We start from the raw sequence: 16,889 nt of genomic DNA on the forward strand, positions 1-16,889 counted from the left end.
TTAATCTACCTCCCCGAGAGGCAGTAGCTATGTGGGAGAAGCTCTCCTGCTGACATAGCACTGTCCACATCAGTGCATAGGTCCGTATAATTACATTGCTCATGGATGTGGATTATTCACACCTTGAGTGACATAGTTATACTGCAGTAATTCTGTAATGTAGACCAGGGCTTGGCTGCTTCAGAAAATGATGTTATTATCCTTCACTGGCAAATTATTTAAAATAAATTTCTTTTTAAAAATAGGATGCAAAGCCCAGATAAAATAAGATATCTATGTATTGTAAGACACATTTGTCTTATTTTTTGCATACTATTAATTCTCAATGGATTTAATTGTGGGGTTTTTTGTTTTTCTTTAAGAATAAATCTATTCAATTTATAGTCCTCCATTAATGTAACTCCTCATCTCCTCTCCGTGTTTGTATGTCTGCCTACTGCTACCTTCAGACCATTCTGAGAATTCAGTATCTTGATCTTGTCTCCACTTGAATTTTAATTCAGGCATTAGTCACTGCCCATCTTGAATAACTCAGTTGCCTCTTTTAAGGGTCTTCCTGAAGTTGAACTCGCTCTCACACAGACTCTTACAGGGCCATCCTATATATATATATAAAACTCACTGTCCCCCAACCCTCTCTCTCAACAACTAAGAGTGAGATTTACAATGGTATTTAGGCACCCAAAGTTGCAGATAGGCACCATGTGGGATTTACAAGTGACTAAGATTACTGGGGGTTTTATGTGACCAGACAGGTAAGGGATATTCAAGTATTGGACAGGTAGGGCATATTGAGCAGGTTGCTATTTTCAGTGTCCTAACACAGAAACCCAACTGGTACTGGTAATACATCAGAGAAGATTCAATCTCTTTTTTCCTTTGGCTGCTGCCTTTCTGACTTGTGCTCCAAATCTTAGTTCTGTGTTCAAGGTCACCCAAAGTTATATCAAGTTTCTCTCAATGGCAATACCTTTTCCATCCAATGTCAGTTTCAAATTGTAGCTAAATGTCTGCATTTTGTGGTAAAGTAGGTGGAATTTATTTTTGCTAGATTTAACTGGTTTTTATGTTCCTTTGCCCATCTAATTACAATTTCTAAGTCCTCATTGTCATTCTCCAATATCTTTATTTCACAACCCACGATGAAGCACAATAACACCTGCATCCTTTTACTCACATTATTTCAAGCCACTTGACAGTACAGAGGAATACAGTAGGAAAAGCGGACTTAAAACTGAGTGTTGAGGAACTCCCACCCTGAGTGGTCTTGTCTCCGAAAAGGTACCATTGAGTTTTCCTGTACCCTAGGAAATCTCTTATCTAAAGGTACATTTTACCACAAATTCCCATCTCACTGAGTTTCACTAAGAGCTTATCATACCAAATCTATCAAATGTTGCACTGAGATCCAAAATGACTCCTATTGATGATTGAGGGCTTTTGTTGGAATCCATCAATAATAGCCTGACAGAAGGTCAACAATATGTCAATAATTGAGTGCAAGCTTGTACGCCTTTGGGTAGGTTCTATTTTCCTTTCTTTTAAAAACTACCATAGAAGCATTGGTTGAACCATTCTTTGCATTATATTTCAAAGGTGACTTAAAGATACAGGCTGATAACTGCCTGGAGAGGTGGCATCTTTGCCACTCTTAAGAAGAGGGACAATAACTGCTAACTTTCACCGATTGGGTACCTTCCCTTTTATCCATGATTCATTTATGATGATGTGACGGAACAGACTTCTGTATTTACACCCTCCACACTACCGTAATAATCTTTGTACAAGACATTCCTTGAGAGTTATCATTTGAAAACTCATACTTGCTGATCAGTAAAATCATGGTAAAATGCACATAACATTATATATAAGATTATGAACATAAGGCTGAAATCATGACAAGTGTGTTTCTCAGATAAGTCTGGAGAGTGGCTAAATAAATTTCCCAAAGACAAAGGGCAAGTTGATGCCCCAACCAGCTGTCAACAAAGTTGATGGGCCATTACTTATCAAGCAGCCATTCTTTGGCAAGAAATGGGGCCAAGGACAAAGAAGCAGTATGTATCTTAGCAAAGAAATAGTATGAGGTCTCCTTCCTCCATTAGACTCCGTCTCTTGGTTCTCAGCTGCAAATGCTTTTCAAAGAGGGACTGAAACTATAAAAAGGAGGGGCAAACACTCCTCTTTCGCTCCCTGTCCATCTCATTCTCTGCACCTGAGAAGACAAAGGAAACAGCTGCTGAACACAGGTGGAGGTATCCTGACCTGAAAGTTTGGTCAGTAAGGCTGTTGGAAGCATGTGGTGAGAAACTTTGCTTTGAATCTAATATGGTTAAGCCAGGCACTAGAAAACATTTTTCTTTATCTTCTTGTAACTATTTCTGACTTTTATGCCGTATTGCTTGTACTCACTTAAAATCTCTCTCTCAATAAAACTTGTTTTATTGTTTTATCTAATCCAATGTGTTTAAACTAAAATGTCTAGGTAATTCCATTTAAGGTGGTCAATGGTATGTCATTCCCTTAAAAGAATAACAGATTTGATATATTTGGATTGTGCAGAAGAGGGCTGGACACACAAAGACATACATTCGGGGGGGGAATTCAGGACTGGAAGTGTGTTGGGGTCACCCTGCAGTAAAACAAGATGGGTGAGAGCCAGAGAGCAACCCAAGTGTGGCTGGCAGGCTGCTGTTACACACATGCTCAGGGTGTGACTTACAAGCTGGAAGGCTGTTTGTGAGCTACTACTAGCAAGTAAGACACCCAAGGTTGTAGGGCAGGGGTGACACAGTCCCTCACTGGTCTGGACTGCACTGTGGCATGTCACAGGTGTCCAACAACCTGGCTTTAACCTTCTTCCCAAAATGGAACTATCTAGGCAAACTGAAAGCTATTCTCACTGCATGACAAGAAATAAACAGAGCGGAAATGGAGGCAGAAATTTTTTTTGACTTGCAAGCAGCACTCCTTGGTTCCTTTAGAAGAAACCAGAATGCTATAAACAATGCAATTCATAAGAAGGTTCATAAGACTGGAAAATGAGGCAATAAATTGACTTTTCAATAGATTTCATCACCCAATCGTATATACAATAGTGAATTGCTGATGGCCTGGCCAAACTGGAAGATCAGAAATTCAGAATGGTTGAGGATATTAATGCTCTATGAAGGAAAACATTAGCTGCAATAAATGGTCCGAAGATGAAAGATCCACTGATTTGATATCAAAGTATCTCGGAAAATAACATCCACGATCATGAGATTGCAGACGGGGCACATTGAAGAATTGAAAATCAATAGCGATGGAACCAAGATATAGCCACTTTGTAAGATGTGATGGGAGCAAACTTTAACACTTGCTCATGTTTTGAATGTAGTGTAGTTGTAGCTGTATCAGTCCCTGAAAATTAGAGAGAGACAGTGGGTGAGATAATATCTTTCAATTGGATCAACGGAAGCAAATCAGTAATATATGAAGCCTACCTTCTGCAATAGCTGCCTTACTACTTGAAGCTACCTTACTTTCAAATTCTTTTCTTTCTTAAATAAATTCTCATTTTTACTGGTGTCTTTAGATGATAAAAGTGTTGGCAAAATTTGAGCCTGACCTATCTGAGAATGACTTTTTAATTTATCTTTCACAAATGATGGGACTATCCAGTGACATCAACTTTTTTTCTTTTAAACAGAACTTCCTGCTGATTTCAGGGGGGAGAGTTCTGCTTAAAACTAATGGCATGATACAGCTCACAGTTTGTAATTTGAAATGTTCATCTCAGATTATGACTTTTGAAAAATGTTGAATCAACGCTTGTTTTCTAAAATTAATGGATACAATTTGGTCTTTTATTACACTTTAAAACAATTTCCAGGAATGTAGTGGTCCCAATCAGATCAGAATCAAAATGAAATTATTTCTGTTGTGGCTGCAGTTTAGGTCACTTTAGCTCATCATGGAAAAAGATGCCAAAATCTCTGAAAAATTTTCAGGATTTAAAAAATGAACATGGGGTTTTCAATCCTCTATGTATGTGACCAGAGATACTATTTGAAAACAAAGAGATACTATGCAAAGAGATACTATAGAAAACAAATGGATTTGGATGACCTGCATGACACGGCTGGTGGATCGGGCCACAGAGCAAATTGCTTTGCTAGCAGTAAGCCTCAAAGCTTGATATTAGGGAAAAATTGCAATGGCTTTATAAATTACTTTTAAAATAACTTTCTTCCTATGTTAGGAGCACATACAGTTCTGAGTTTGTTCCTCAATAAAAATACACAAACAAAAATATTACAGCAAAAACGAGAGTCCTGTAGCACTTTAAAGACTAACAAATTTAATTTCTGCAGGCATAAGCTTTCGTGGGCTGTAACCCACTTAGTCAGATGTAAGGAATAGAAATCACAAAGGAGGTGTATGTGTGTGTATATATATATATATATATATATATACATATATACACATATCCAAGGTTAAGGAACAACAATGGGTAAGGTAGATATAAGCAAAGTCCATTCAGTTAGAGTAGCTGAGGCCTATTCACAACCATTGATTAGGAGGTGAGAATGTGTGAACAATGACAATTACTTCTTGTAATGAGAGAACCATTCCAAGTCCCTATTTAGACCCAGTTTGATTGTGTCAAGTTTGCAGATGATTTCTAGCTCTGCAGTTTCTCTTTGAAGCCTGGTTTTGAAGTTTTTTTGTAGAAGTATGGCAACTTTCAAATCAGTCACAGAGTATCCTGGGAGATTGAAGTGCTCTCCGACTGGTTTATGGATGTTATTATTTTTTATGTCTGATTTGTGTCCATTTATTCTTTTGCGTATTGACAGTCCAGTTTGGCCAACGTACATGGCAGAGGGCCATTGCTGGCACATGATGGCATATATTACATTAGTGGATGTGCAGGTGAATGAGCCCCTTATGGTGTGGCTGATGTGGTTAGGGCCTGTGATGGTGTCACTAGAGTAGATGTGTGGGCAGAGCTGGCAATGAGGTTAGTATTCTTGTATGGTGTATGGTTGCTGGTGAGTATTTGTTTCAGGTTGGGGGCTGTCTGTAAGCAAGGATAGGTCTGCTTCCCAGAGCTTGAGCGAGTGCGGGATCATCTGCTAGGTTAGGTTGTAGATCCTTAATGATGTGTTGGAGAGATTTTAATGGGGGACTGTAGGTGATGGCCAGTGGTGTTCTGTTGTTTTCTTTGTTGGGTCTGTCCTGTAGAAGGTGACTTCGGGGTACCCGTCTGGCTCTGTCAATTTGTTTCTTCACCTCTCCAGGTGGGTATTGTAGTTTTAAGAATGTTTTATGGAGATCCTGTAGGTGTTTGTTTCTGTCTGAGGGATTGGAGCAAATCCGGTTGTATCTTAAGGCTGTAGACAATGGATCGTGTAATGTGTCCAGGGTGGAAGCTGGAGGCATGAAGATATGTATTGTGGTCAGTTGGTTTTGGGTATAGGGTGGTATTAATGTGACCATCATTTATTTGTATTGTAGTGTCCAGGAAGTGGATTTCTTGTGAACTGGTCCAGGCTGAGGTTGATAGTGGGGTGGAAATTATTGAAATCCTGGTGGAATTCTTTGAGGGACTCTTTCCCGTGGGTTCAGATGATGAAAATGTCATCAGTGTAGCGTAGGTAAATGAGTCAGCCATAAAAATGTTGGCATACTGTGGGGCCATGCGGTGCCCATAGCTGTGCCACTGGCTTGAAGGTATAGATTGGCTCCAAATTTGAAGTAGCTGTAGGTCAGGACAAAGTCACATAAGCTTTCGTGGCTGTAACCCATTTTGTCAGATGTAAGGAATTACAGTATTCCTAATGGTCATAAACTCTCTAGAATTTTAAAATGTGATATTTTGGACCGTTTCTGTAGTGAGGGGAAGATACATCTCAAAGGTGCCCTTTATCCCATGTTTATACTGCCCCTGACACACTATATGCAAACTCAAAAGTGATCTAAGGCAGCAGTGTCTATTGGTCTGAGCTTGTGACTGGGACTAAGAAACTCTTGAGTCCCAATTCCAGTTCTGGCATCCCATCAGCTCATTGTCTGGTTGTGTTCAAGTCACTTATGTCTCAGCTTCCCCACCTCCATAGGGGTACTGTGAGGATTATTTAGGTACTATTTGTTGGCAGGCTCAGATTAACCAGTGGGCCTGGGGCTAGTCTGACATGCATGTGAGCTCAATATCACTGAAGCTGCTCCTTCCTCTGGGCAGTAGTGGGAGAAGTGGGAACTCCAGTACACAGCCACTACCTCCTCTAGCTGAAGAAGGAGAGGGTGGATCTAAGTGCCACTGCTGCTTGTCCTCTGAACTTCCCCAGGATGGGCAAGCTCCATCTCCAACTGCTGCTGTCACAGTTCATTGGGCCACTCGTCTTGCCTGGATCAAGCCCCATTTATGGAGGGTTCTGTGTCACACCCCCTCCCCTGAAGAGGCACCTCTGTTGACAAGACCCTCTGATGAGGTGGCAGGAGGGGTCCCTACCCCTCAGCCTCCGTTGGGATGGGGAGGGCTGAGGCCTCCCTGTTCCTGCATGAAGCCTAGCCCACCCAAAGCCAAGGAGCCCTGGGCTGGGGAAGAGAGAGGCCCCAGCTCTCCAATGAGAAGTGCCAGTGCCAGCCCTGGGCTCTTGGCAGACTCAGTCCATGTGCTGGGCAGTTGTGAGGGGTGGGCCTAGTGCCCTGGGCTGCTGCAGTCCCGCCTTGTTTATACACACAGGGCTTTGAAGATGTCAAGTGCTCCATACTTGTCCATGACCTCATGAAATCAGATACCAGCAGCAATAAACAAGCAACATCTTGCTCATCATTAGTGCCAAACTCCATGGCAACGGACCAGATGTATCCATTAGACACCCCCGCCCCTCCCACCACTAACCCTGCGGGCTGGGAGGGTCCGGCTATTTCACACTTCACTGGTGCAAAGGGCCCTGCTCCAGGTGCGTGGCTGGCTCAGCCCCCGGAGACAGGAGCAGCCCTAAAAAAAACTCCGCCCCCCACCTCGTCAGTTTGGGGCTTCTCCAGGCATGTGGGCGGCGGGCGCAGACAGCGTGACGTGAGAGCCGCGTGCCAGCGAGCGAGCGAGGGAGGGACGGCGACCGCGTGCGAGGCTCGGGTTCGGGTCCGGGTCCGGCTCGGAGGAGCGCAGTAGTAGCCGGCCAGGAGCCTCCCTCCACAGCGGGCAATGCGCGAGAGCGGCCGGCGGGGCGGGGCGGGGCGGGAGGAACGGGCCGCCACGGAGGGAGACTGGGGCCGGGCGATGATCGGCACCGCTCCGGACGGACGCGAAGGTAAAAGCGCGGCACCGCTTCGCTTTCCCCGCGGCTCCGCCTGTCTTTCTGCGCGCTGCAAACCCGTCTCTGCCGCCGCTGAAGCTTCAGGGCACCGGGCTCCTGTGCGGGGATCGCCGGGAAGCCTGGCCCCGCTGCTTACAACTCGGCTGCTTGCTTCTCCTTCTGTTCCGTCCCAGGCGATCGCCTCCTGCGGCTGGGCTGCCGCGAAGCCCTCCGCGGGACAGCTGTGTGGTGACTGGGGTTGGAAACGAGGGGGGCGGAAATGAAGCCAAAAAGCTGCCTGCCCTGCCCTGCCCTGGCCGGGGAAAGGGCGGTGCACAACCGCGCTCACTCCGCTCTCAGGCGCACGTGTCTGCGGTGCCCCTCTGCAAGCCCCGACTCTAACCCTGCCTTCTGTAAACGAGCAGTTACTGCACCTTCCCCGGCTGCTGGATGCAACTTCTGCAAGTCTCGGTCCCGAGTCAGACGCCCACCTTCATCTCCCCCAGGGCTGCTGCTTGAGCAACGTTAATGTAAAGTTCAGAAAGTTGGAGGTCAGAGCTCTGTGTTGCAAGAGATGTGGGGAAAGCAGCGGGGGAGAGCATCAAGCACGTGGGCTGCGCAGTGAGTAAGAGATGACTCGCCAGCTGGGCAGGCCAACTCTCTCTCTTGCCCTCGGTGGTTTTCACTCTGGGACACTCGCTCTCCCCTTCGGGCAAGTGGCTGGCAAGGCACCGGCTGAACTCCGGCCGTGGGAGAGCCATGCCATAGGGATCCCTGCGACTTCAGGGTACCATGAAACAAAACGCCATTTACACATAGGTGCACTGAAGCGATAGCTGGCTGGAGTTGGCGGCGTGTCCGCACCAGGCAGTCTGTGGTCAGGCGCTGGATGCGGGGCAGTCAGGTGCACACCTGTGACTAGGAGCAGCATTAACAGACCTTAGGGAGCACACGGCTGGCCTGGTTACTTGGCATGCGCTCTTTTGCGTTTACTGGTCCCTTTGTGTTTTCAAACATGCTGGTTGACTGGGCTCCAGAGATTTATACCGCCCATGACGAGTGTAGACACAGGGCAGCAGACTCCTGCTCACACACTATTGGTTTCGACTTACCTAGTCCAGCCAATGTTTTCTCCTCCTCTCTCGGACGCTGTGGTGTTTTCGGAGACTTCCCGGGTTCTTTGTATCGTGTCTAAGGGATGGCCGGATCCTGCCTCGCAGGAGAGTGTCCTACCCACCCGGCTGCCAGAGGGCTGTGGGTGGGTCGGAGGGAGGTCAAGTGCACCCGGGTTTGCAGGGCTGAGCTCTGCCGAAGAAGTAAAGCGAAGAGGCGGTGAAGGCTCCCGACTCCCAGCGTGCGCGGGGTGTTGATGCCCGGCACTGCGGAAGGACTGGGACGAGAGACGGGCGTGAGGACTTACGCGGGATGGGTTGTGCGTGGCTGAACTGATCGGGACCGGCGGCGGCGGCGGTCTCAGTGGGAGGAAGAGGAGGCTACACAGCGGGCTCCGCTCTCGGTAGCCGCCCCCTCCCTAAGGTGTGTGACACGGGCAGGGCACAGCGGCGCCTGGCTGACACCGAAGGCAGAGCGGGAAGCCCCGGCGCTGATCCAGCTGGAAGGGAGGGTGCGTTGCCGTGCTGGGGGGGGGGGGGATGGTCAGTCTCCATGCGGAGCCGGGCTGCGGGGAGGGTCTGGGCAACGCGCAGAAACCTTTCCCCTTTTGCAAACTTGCCCGTGTGCGCACAGCTCCAGCTGCTGCTGCTCGCGTGAGAAGCGGAGGAACTTGGTGCGTTGTTCAGTGCGCGGTCCCGGGGGCTCAGCGCAGACTGGAGGTTTGCATTCACGAGTTGCCAAGCCCATGTCATGTTGGGGGGTCTCTTTTTCGTAATGCGACAAAAAATCCCCCCTCCCCATGAAAAGCGCCGGGTCTAGGAAAATGTGAAGTGCGGTCCCGTCTCCCCGGGTGTGCTTGATCTTCATCTGTATTTAAGAGGCTTTGTTTGCGAGATTCACTTTTGCAAAGAGGAAACGGACGTCGGTGCCCCACGTTTGCACCGAAAGGTGCAATGAACCGCTGCTGTTGCGAGTGTGGGCTCTCGTGCTTTGCACCGGGTTTAATCACAGTCCGAGTGTGGAGGAGCTCCTGGGAACGTGGCTGCTGCTGATGGTGGTCAGCTGCATTTGATTGAGGGTGGCCAGGTCGATGCCGGACGGTGTCTGGAAGAGGCTTGCTGCCTCTTGGAGGGGGGTGTTGCATCTAAGCCGGGAAGAGGGTGCGAATTTGCCGGGGAATCCGCTTTACCCAATCCTGTCTTCACGCAGGGTGATTACTGTGCTGCGGTTTGCATGGGTCTGTGGCTGGGGCGCAGAGGGGTTTTGCCTAGAGGTGGCCAGGAGGCTGCTGCTGCCCTAGCTGGAGTGAGGGAATGGCTCAACTCCCACCCCTGGGGCATCGTGGACTCTGCCCAGGGGCAGCAGAAAGTGCCGCTGGTGGTGGTGAGATAAAGTTGACTGGTAAAATGTTGAATATGGGTGCCTGATCTTACGGTGGACTTGCACACAAGATAGATTGGGAGACTCTCCGGTGTGACAGAATGACCAATTTGAGATCATTTCTGCAGGGCTCCAGCACTATTAAACTTTAGCACTACATCATTTGTACCTGCTTAAAATCACTGCTTAAAAATGTTATGCCACATCATGCACTTGGCTGGTGGAAATCTAATTTCCCTGACCTGTCTACCTGGAGCTTCTGTTGCAAATATCAAATGAGTGATGTTGTGCCTTTTCTAATGTTTTTCTTTTAAATATTACAGATGCCTTTTGATTGTATGACTGCTGAAATGTGTTGAGTGCTGCATCTACTTTTCCAACAATGAACAGTTCAAAATCACCAGAGCTGGCTGGATTAGGAAACGTTACAAACTCAACCTGCCACACACACAAGAAGATTTCAATATTTTTTTCAATAATCTTCATGACAGTGGGAATTTTATCCAACAGTCTTGCAATAGCAATTCTCATGAAGGCATATCAGAGATTTAGACAGAAATCAAAAGCATCCTTTTTGCTTTTTGCCAGTGGCTTGGTTGTCACGGATCTGTTTGGCCATCTCATCAATGGAACTATTGCTGTATTTGTGTATGCCTCTGACAAAGACTGGATTCGATTTAATCAATCAAACATTCTCTGCAGTGTTTTTGGCATATGTATGGTATTCTTTGGTCTATGCCCTCTCTTTCTGGGCAGCGTGATGGCTGTTGAACGTTGCATTGGGGTCACTAAACCAATATTTCATTCTACAAAAATGACTTCTAAACATGTGAAAATGATGTTGACTACGGTATGTCTCTTTGCTGTTCTTATAGCTTTGCTGCCTATTCTTAGCTTTAAAGCATATCAGATTCAAGCATCGAGGACCTGGTGCTTCTATAAAACAGAACATATTGAGGACTGGGAAGACAGATTTTATCTCTTACTTTTTTCTTGCCTCGGGTTACTGGCCCTTGGTGTTTCATTCTTGTGCAATGCTGTCACAGGGATTACTCTCTTAAGAGTCAAATTTAAAAGTCAACAAAGACAAGGCAGATCTCATCATTTTGAAATGATCATTCAGCTCTTGGCTATAATGTGTGTCTCTTGCATTTGCTGGAGTCCGTTCCTGGTAAGAGCCTAATATGTTTGCCAATTGTTAATGCACATCTGTGTCTGAGCTTGTCTTACTTTTTTTATCTGAAAGTTTTTGACAGTGGCTAGCCTTGATGAACACCCCAGTTCACACTTTTAACATCACATGCTATACTTACAAGCATCTTATTATTTCAACTTCATATTGCATGCGGCAATATGACTTACGCATCTGTAACAAAGATGGCAATTGTTTTCATTTCTGTCTAGAACTGAAATAGATTTAGCAGTAATCAGAATATGATGATCATAAAAGCCAGTTTGCAATATCGTGACGCAGTGGAAAAACCCCGGTCTTGCGTCTAAACTAAGGTTATCGTTGGTGTTAGTAGGAGAGTCCAAAAATTGTCCATGTACACCTGTCTGAAAACACTGTTGGGTCCCAACAACTCTGTTGTTTGTATAGTTATTTTTGTAGTGAGGATGGTGTGAGTCTTGCTTAGAGTACCCAGAATTGTGAGCCCTTGTGTTACCCATCTCCGCTTCAGCAAGTGAGAGTTTTGCTGATGCTAAGCTGTGTGTCAGCTCTGTGGCACACTGACTTATCTGCCTTGCCAGCAAACTCTTCAGGACTCTGTCAGTCCAAACTTTGCCTTGCAGGTAACAATCAGGGAACCCCAATTTTTGAGTTCCCCAGACACATCTCTCTGCAGGGTCTAGTCCCTCCCACTGGACATTCTCAGAAGTTAAGTTCACTGTCTCTAAAGAGAGAGAGCACACACCAGTCTGTTTGGCTAGCTGAGGACTCACCCTCCACTTTCATATACAGCGCTGAGATGGTTTTATAATAAAACAAGAATAAGCTTATTAACAAAGAACAGATTTAAGTTATACTAAGCGAGAACAAAAGACAGGTCTGGCTACAAAACAAAACAAAACATGCTTCTAGTGGTTAAAACTTAATTTCAGCAAGTTACAATCTCGGTCCAAGCCACTTTCTAACATTGTTTCCAGCAACTCTTGTCTTCCAGCCCAAGAGGATCCAGCTTTCCTAGGCTTAAAGGCAGCTGTACGCTACCGTCCCCTAAGTGAGGGATAATTAAAATGTCTCTTCACCCCCCTTTATATTACTCAAGGTCTGTTTCAAGAGCCAGGAAGGTTTTTGGGGATGCAGATTCTGTCATCTTCCCTTCCTTCCTGCCCCGTCCCCCGATTGTTAAGGGGTCTTCTCCCTTGCTCATTTAGCTTGATGGCTTTATTTACCTTAGATGTAAATATGCTTTCATGGTCCTCTAGCTTACAAAGCTTGACTCAGACAGATGAATCGCTAGTCCTTTGTCCAAGCCAAACTTGTTTCTCAAATCTGCCCCCAAAATATATTTTAGGATCATGTTTCCAGCATAGCTGCATAATTTTTTACACACCATCTGTATGTACATCATGCAATGATATTCATGACCAGGATGTCACCGGTTTACATAAGATACTTTACAGGCACCTTTGAGTTATATATTATGACAATGGGGTGTTGGGACCTGATGTGAGTTACGGGATGGGGGAGCCTCTACCAGTTGTCACTGATGGGCTCCATGGTCACAGAAAGGGCCTCTAAAGCCCAGTCCATACTACACCTTGTAAACCATGTTAAGGAAGGTAACAGTTTAGAAGTGGTTAGTAATAATATCTCACTCTTATAAGTCAACTTTCCTCATTAGATCTCAAAGCGCTTTACAAAGGGAAGTAATTTTATTATCCCCATGTTACGGATGGGGAAACTGAGGCATAGAGGTGACGTGACTTGTCCAAGGTATCCCAAGAGGTCAGTGGCAGAGGTGGGGATAGAGTTCAAGTCAGTGTTCTGCCCACTTAGCCACACTGCCTAATATATTGGTGCAACCCATGACTTTTTAAACCTGTTCAGAATTGTGTTAAAGAACAGTGGTCGAGCTGTACTTTTTATGTTTCTGGTAATGGGTTAATTTCAGGTATGGTTTAGAAATAAGTAACTGGGCTGAGCTATACTCTGGACAGAGCTGTAGCAAGGTTTGTTGCAGATCAGCATTAGGAGTTGTTACTCCCAGGCAGTGCCCGAAAACATAGCACAGAACCTAATGTCTGCATGCTACTGGCTGTAGTGGTTCTTCCAAATGGTTAATGCAGGTTGGGTCAGTGTAAACTGTCAGAAATCACAGCTGGAACATATGAGATTATCACAGAGTAGAGAATCATAACGTTTCTTACTCTATCCTCGCATGGTATTATAAAGCACATCCGAACTGGGTCCCAGAGGATAGTGTGCATGTTCAAACACACTTATGAAAATGGTTTAACATAACCACGTAAAATGTTTTGAAAAGAGTTTAACTTTGAACTTGTGTGAGGGACAGGATGACCATATTTCCTGAAGGGCAAATGGGATACCATGCGGGGCTGGCCCGAGCTGCTCACCTAAGCCCTCGCTGCCCCCCTTTTTGCGGGGCTGGCGTCGCTGTTCCCTCACCTCCCCCCCCTTCCTCTGCTTCCAGCCTGGGGATTGTACTGCACATTTATGGTAAAACTGGGCATTTGTCCCATTTGAACTTGCCAACTGATGATCAGCTGTTAAGAGCAAGCCCAGTTTTGCCAAAAAAGTCGGGACAGCTGAGACAGGGCTTAAAAAAGGGACTGCCCTGGCCAAAACGGGACGTATGGTCACCCTAGGTAGATAAAGACATGATCAACAATGAATCTTAATTCTTTGTTTGGAAAGAGGGCCCTGTGCTCGTTTTACACTGCTGGAAAATGGGTGCAAGATCAGACCAAGAGTCTCTGCTATAACAGAGTACAGTGAAGACCTGGGGTGAAATCCTGGCCCTACTGAAATCAATAGGAGTTTTGCCATTGACTTCAAAAGGGTTAGAATTTCACCCCTGCTTTTCTGTTGATTTCTCTATACTTGAATTACAATACAGTTTTAACTAGTGTTGGCTTTATGTAACATTGTCAGTCTCATGTCTCTCATATATACTGTATGGATTAAGTCTTCAGGATAATAATGTGGGCTTTTGTAGTGAACAATTACTTCCAGGCACCCAGTCACCTCCTGAAATAAATTTGAGGCAAGCACAGAATGACTATTCAGAAAAGTAATTGAAGTGATCAGTTTACTTGTCAAAAACCCCCCAATATATTACTCAGTCCCAATATTTATTTTCAGATAAAATATTTGTCCTTAAAGATTGCAGATAATTTAGTTCCAGAAGGACTCTGAATGTCAAAAGAGCTATTAACCTGCTTTTTCATTAAAAAGAGATGTTCTGTTTATGCAGTATGTGATGAAACACTGAATTACAACTACTCTTAATTGTTTTTCACTATCGCTCATTCTTTTTCTTACGGTGCCCTTTCTGCCTCCTTTTTTCTAGAGGAAAAAAATGCTGAACTTTCAATCTTTTAAGTACATAATATACATATTTTTCCTAAAGCTTGTAGGTGGATGAGTACTCCCATAAATATTTTTAAATCATTGCATTCTTAATTAAATAGTTTGCATCATGTGGAATGTAGTTAAATATGAATTATTGTTACTTTGACAAGCTTTACTTTAAATCCTGCTGTTTAGAGCGCTCTTCTGTTTGTGATTTATACTGGCAAATGACTTCATGCTTAATTTTTGTAATTGAAAATTTATAAAAATACGTTCCTTAGTGAGGTGACTAACAGCTCTGTTTTGAGTCAAGGGTAGTGTTGGCAGGTACTATCCAAATCTTCCTCACAGTGCTGGCAGTGTACTTCGTTTTGCATATTCAGCACTCCTGACAGTCTAGCTATGGATCTCTCTTGAGTCCAGGCTTGCTGGATTGTCATCAAACATTGTGCTGTCTTTTGCAGGGTGGACAAATGTTCTTTGGGGATGAGAATAAAAGCACAAACTCACTTTCACGTTTGATTTAGTCCTTAAACCCAGGTGTCAAGGCGAAAGACTAGTGCTTTAACCCATAGATCGCTAGTAAAATGATTATTTAAGGATATATACATTAATTGCCGTTTTTGACTAAATTTCACCATAAACATTTGATTAACAACCTGATATGTCTTTTATTGTGAGATTAAGCCATGTTCATGCAGGAGAATGGATTTGATGGTCTATGCCCTGATCCTATAGTGACTTCTATGGAAGTTAAGCACATGTGTAAGTCTCTGCAGGATTGGGGATTTACCCTCTTTAACTATTAGAATTCTACTGAGTCTATAAAAGTTAATTCTGTGAACTGTCAGCACTTACACATTTTTATTTTATTTTAAAAGTCATTCAGTTCAGAGAAGACAAACACATAATTATAAGGTAACTACAGTATTACTGCATTTTATTAGAGGGGAGTTGAACATACGTACTAGTGAAAATAAAATATCGTCAAGGATATGTTATTAGAAAATGGAGACATCTGCAACACAAAAGACTGGAGTATATCCAGAATTCAGCAGTAAGTATTATTTCTCATGGTAGTACTGGCAGAAGAGGCATTTTAAGGATGATTCCAAGGAATATTCAGGCAAAGAAAATCATCTGGGGTAAATGAGAATATGAATATCAAAGACACTTTCAGCATTGAACTGAGTGAATGTCCTTTTAGCCTTATTCAAGCATAAATACATACTCTAATTTTGAATTATATAGTTACTTTTTTTTGATCATGACAGGCGTAATTTTAGTTAGCAACTTTAGCAGGAATTAAGGGCACTGAACACTTGGTAGGATTGGGTTCTTAATTCTATATTTTCTATCTCCGTTCAAATTTTGGCTTCAGATATATGCATACATATGTGCTGGCCTAGTCTCAGCTGTTCTGCTATTGAACCCATTCTTTGAATGGAACTGAACAGGTATGATGGAGAAAATATCATTTTTATTAGTGCATTGGTGGAATTTTGCTTTCATAAATTAGAACACAAGCACACACGCCCCATCATGCATATATGTATAGACAATAGATAGTAAAATCTGTGTTGCTTGGTGCAGATCAATTCAGTTCCTCGTCCTGTATTTGAAAGCCAAATAGTCAAATATTTTTGACTTTCTAAACATTATTGACAAATAGTGGTTGTAAATAGATCAGACATTTTCCCCATCTACAAACTCCATTTATCCAAAATCTTTTGGGGTTGCCAAATGGATTTGTTTTCGATTATATACTATAATCATATATACACCTGAATGAATAAGATAAAGCATCAGATCAGACACATTATTCAGCAGAATATGAAATCTAATACTTGTATCACATTTATGCACTGGTATAGTGAATTCTAACTACTACTTCAGGTAAAATACCTTTAAATGAGCAAGAGTCTAAAGTAAACATAGCCCTAGCTTTCCAAATGGCATTTCCATCCATTTATCATTATTCATTATTTGCTAGTCCTTCACTGGGTGGCCAAAAGTATGATAGGTGCCATGCTTTAAAAACAGAAAAGGGAAGGTAATGGGAGTCTTTCCATTGACTTCAATGGGACCAGGGTTTTGCTTATGATCTCTATCTTAAAGAGCTTCTGTACTGGAGCATTGGATGTGAATGGGAGTTGTGCCGATGTGAGTTAGGCCTAAGCAAAGGTGTGACAAAGTCTGGGAAGGCAAAATGAAGGAGATAAAGGTGATGGGAATAAGGATTAGAAATACAAGAGCATGGGTTAACTCAGTACAACTGCACATCTTGTTTTTTGTTTCCAATCTAATTTGCCATTATGTTAACTGCTATGTGCACTATGTGGAACTTTCTCCTCCGGTTTAGTAATACTGAATGAAACCTACTTTTTAAATGATGGCATTCAGTTTTCGTTATAAAATCAGTGTTCCCAAATATTTCACATCTATCCATTGATTTATATCCACTGTTATATTGCATTAAAATATTTAGCTTTTTTCTTTTTAGATAATACCTTTACAGATATGATTTAAATACTAACTCTTTCTTCTGTGCCAAAGTATCCTGTTGTTTA

The 16,889-nt window shown here is 43.8% G+C and overlaps 1 protein-coding gene across 1 annotated transcript in view; it reads left to right on the plus strand.

Annotated features, from left to right (window-relative positions):
• The first annotated feature begins 6,876 nt into the window (after window positions 1-6,876).
• PTGFR (prostaglandin F receptor) overlaps window positions 6,877-16,889 on the plus strand; it is a 30,638-nt gene continuing 20,625 nt past the window's right edge. The window contains exons 1-2 of the mRNA XM_067530671.1: window positions 6,877-7,301; window positions 10,103-10,950. Of these exons, the coding sequence (XP_067386772.1) occupies window positions 10,162-10,950 (789 nt within the window). The 5' untranslated portion in view covers window positions 6,877-7,301; window positions 10,103-10,161. The remainder of the gene's footprint in view (window positions 7,302-10,102; window positions 10,951-16,889) is intronic.

This window comes from Emydura macquarii, unplaced genomic scaffold, assembly GCF_026122565.2.
Source record: "Emydura macquarii macquarii isolate MOO-44397 ecotype Brisbane River unplaced genomic scaffold, CSIRO-AGI_Emac_v2 contig_3110, whole genome shotgun sequence".
In the NCBI taxonomy this organism is placed as follows: domain Eukaryota; kingdom Metazoa; phylum Chordata; order Testudines; family Chelidae; genus Emydura; species Emydura macquarii.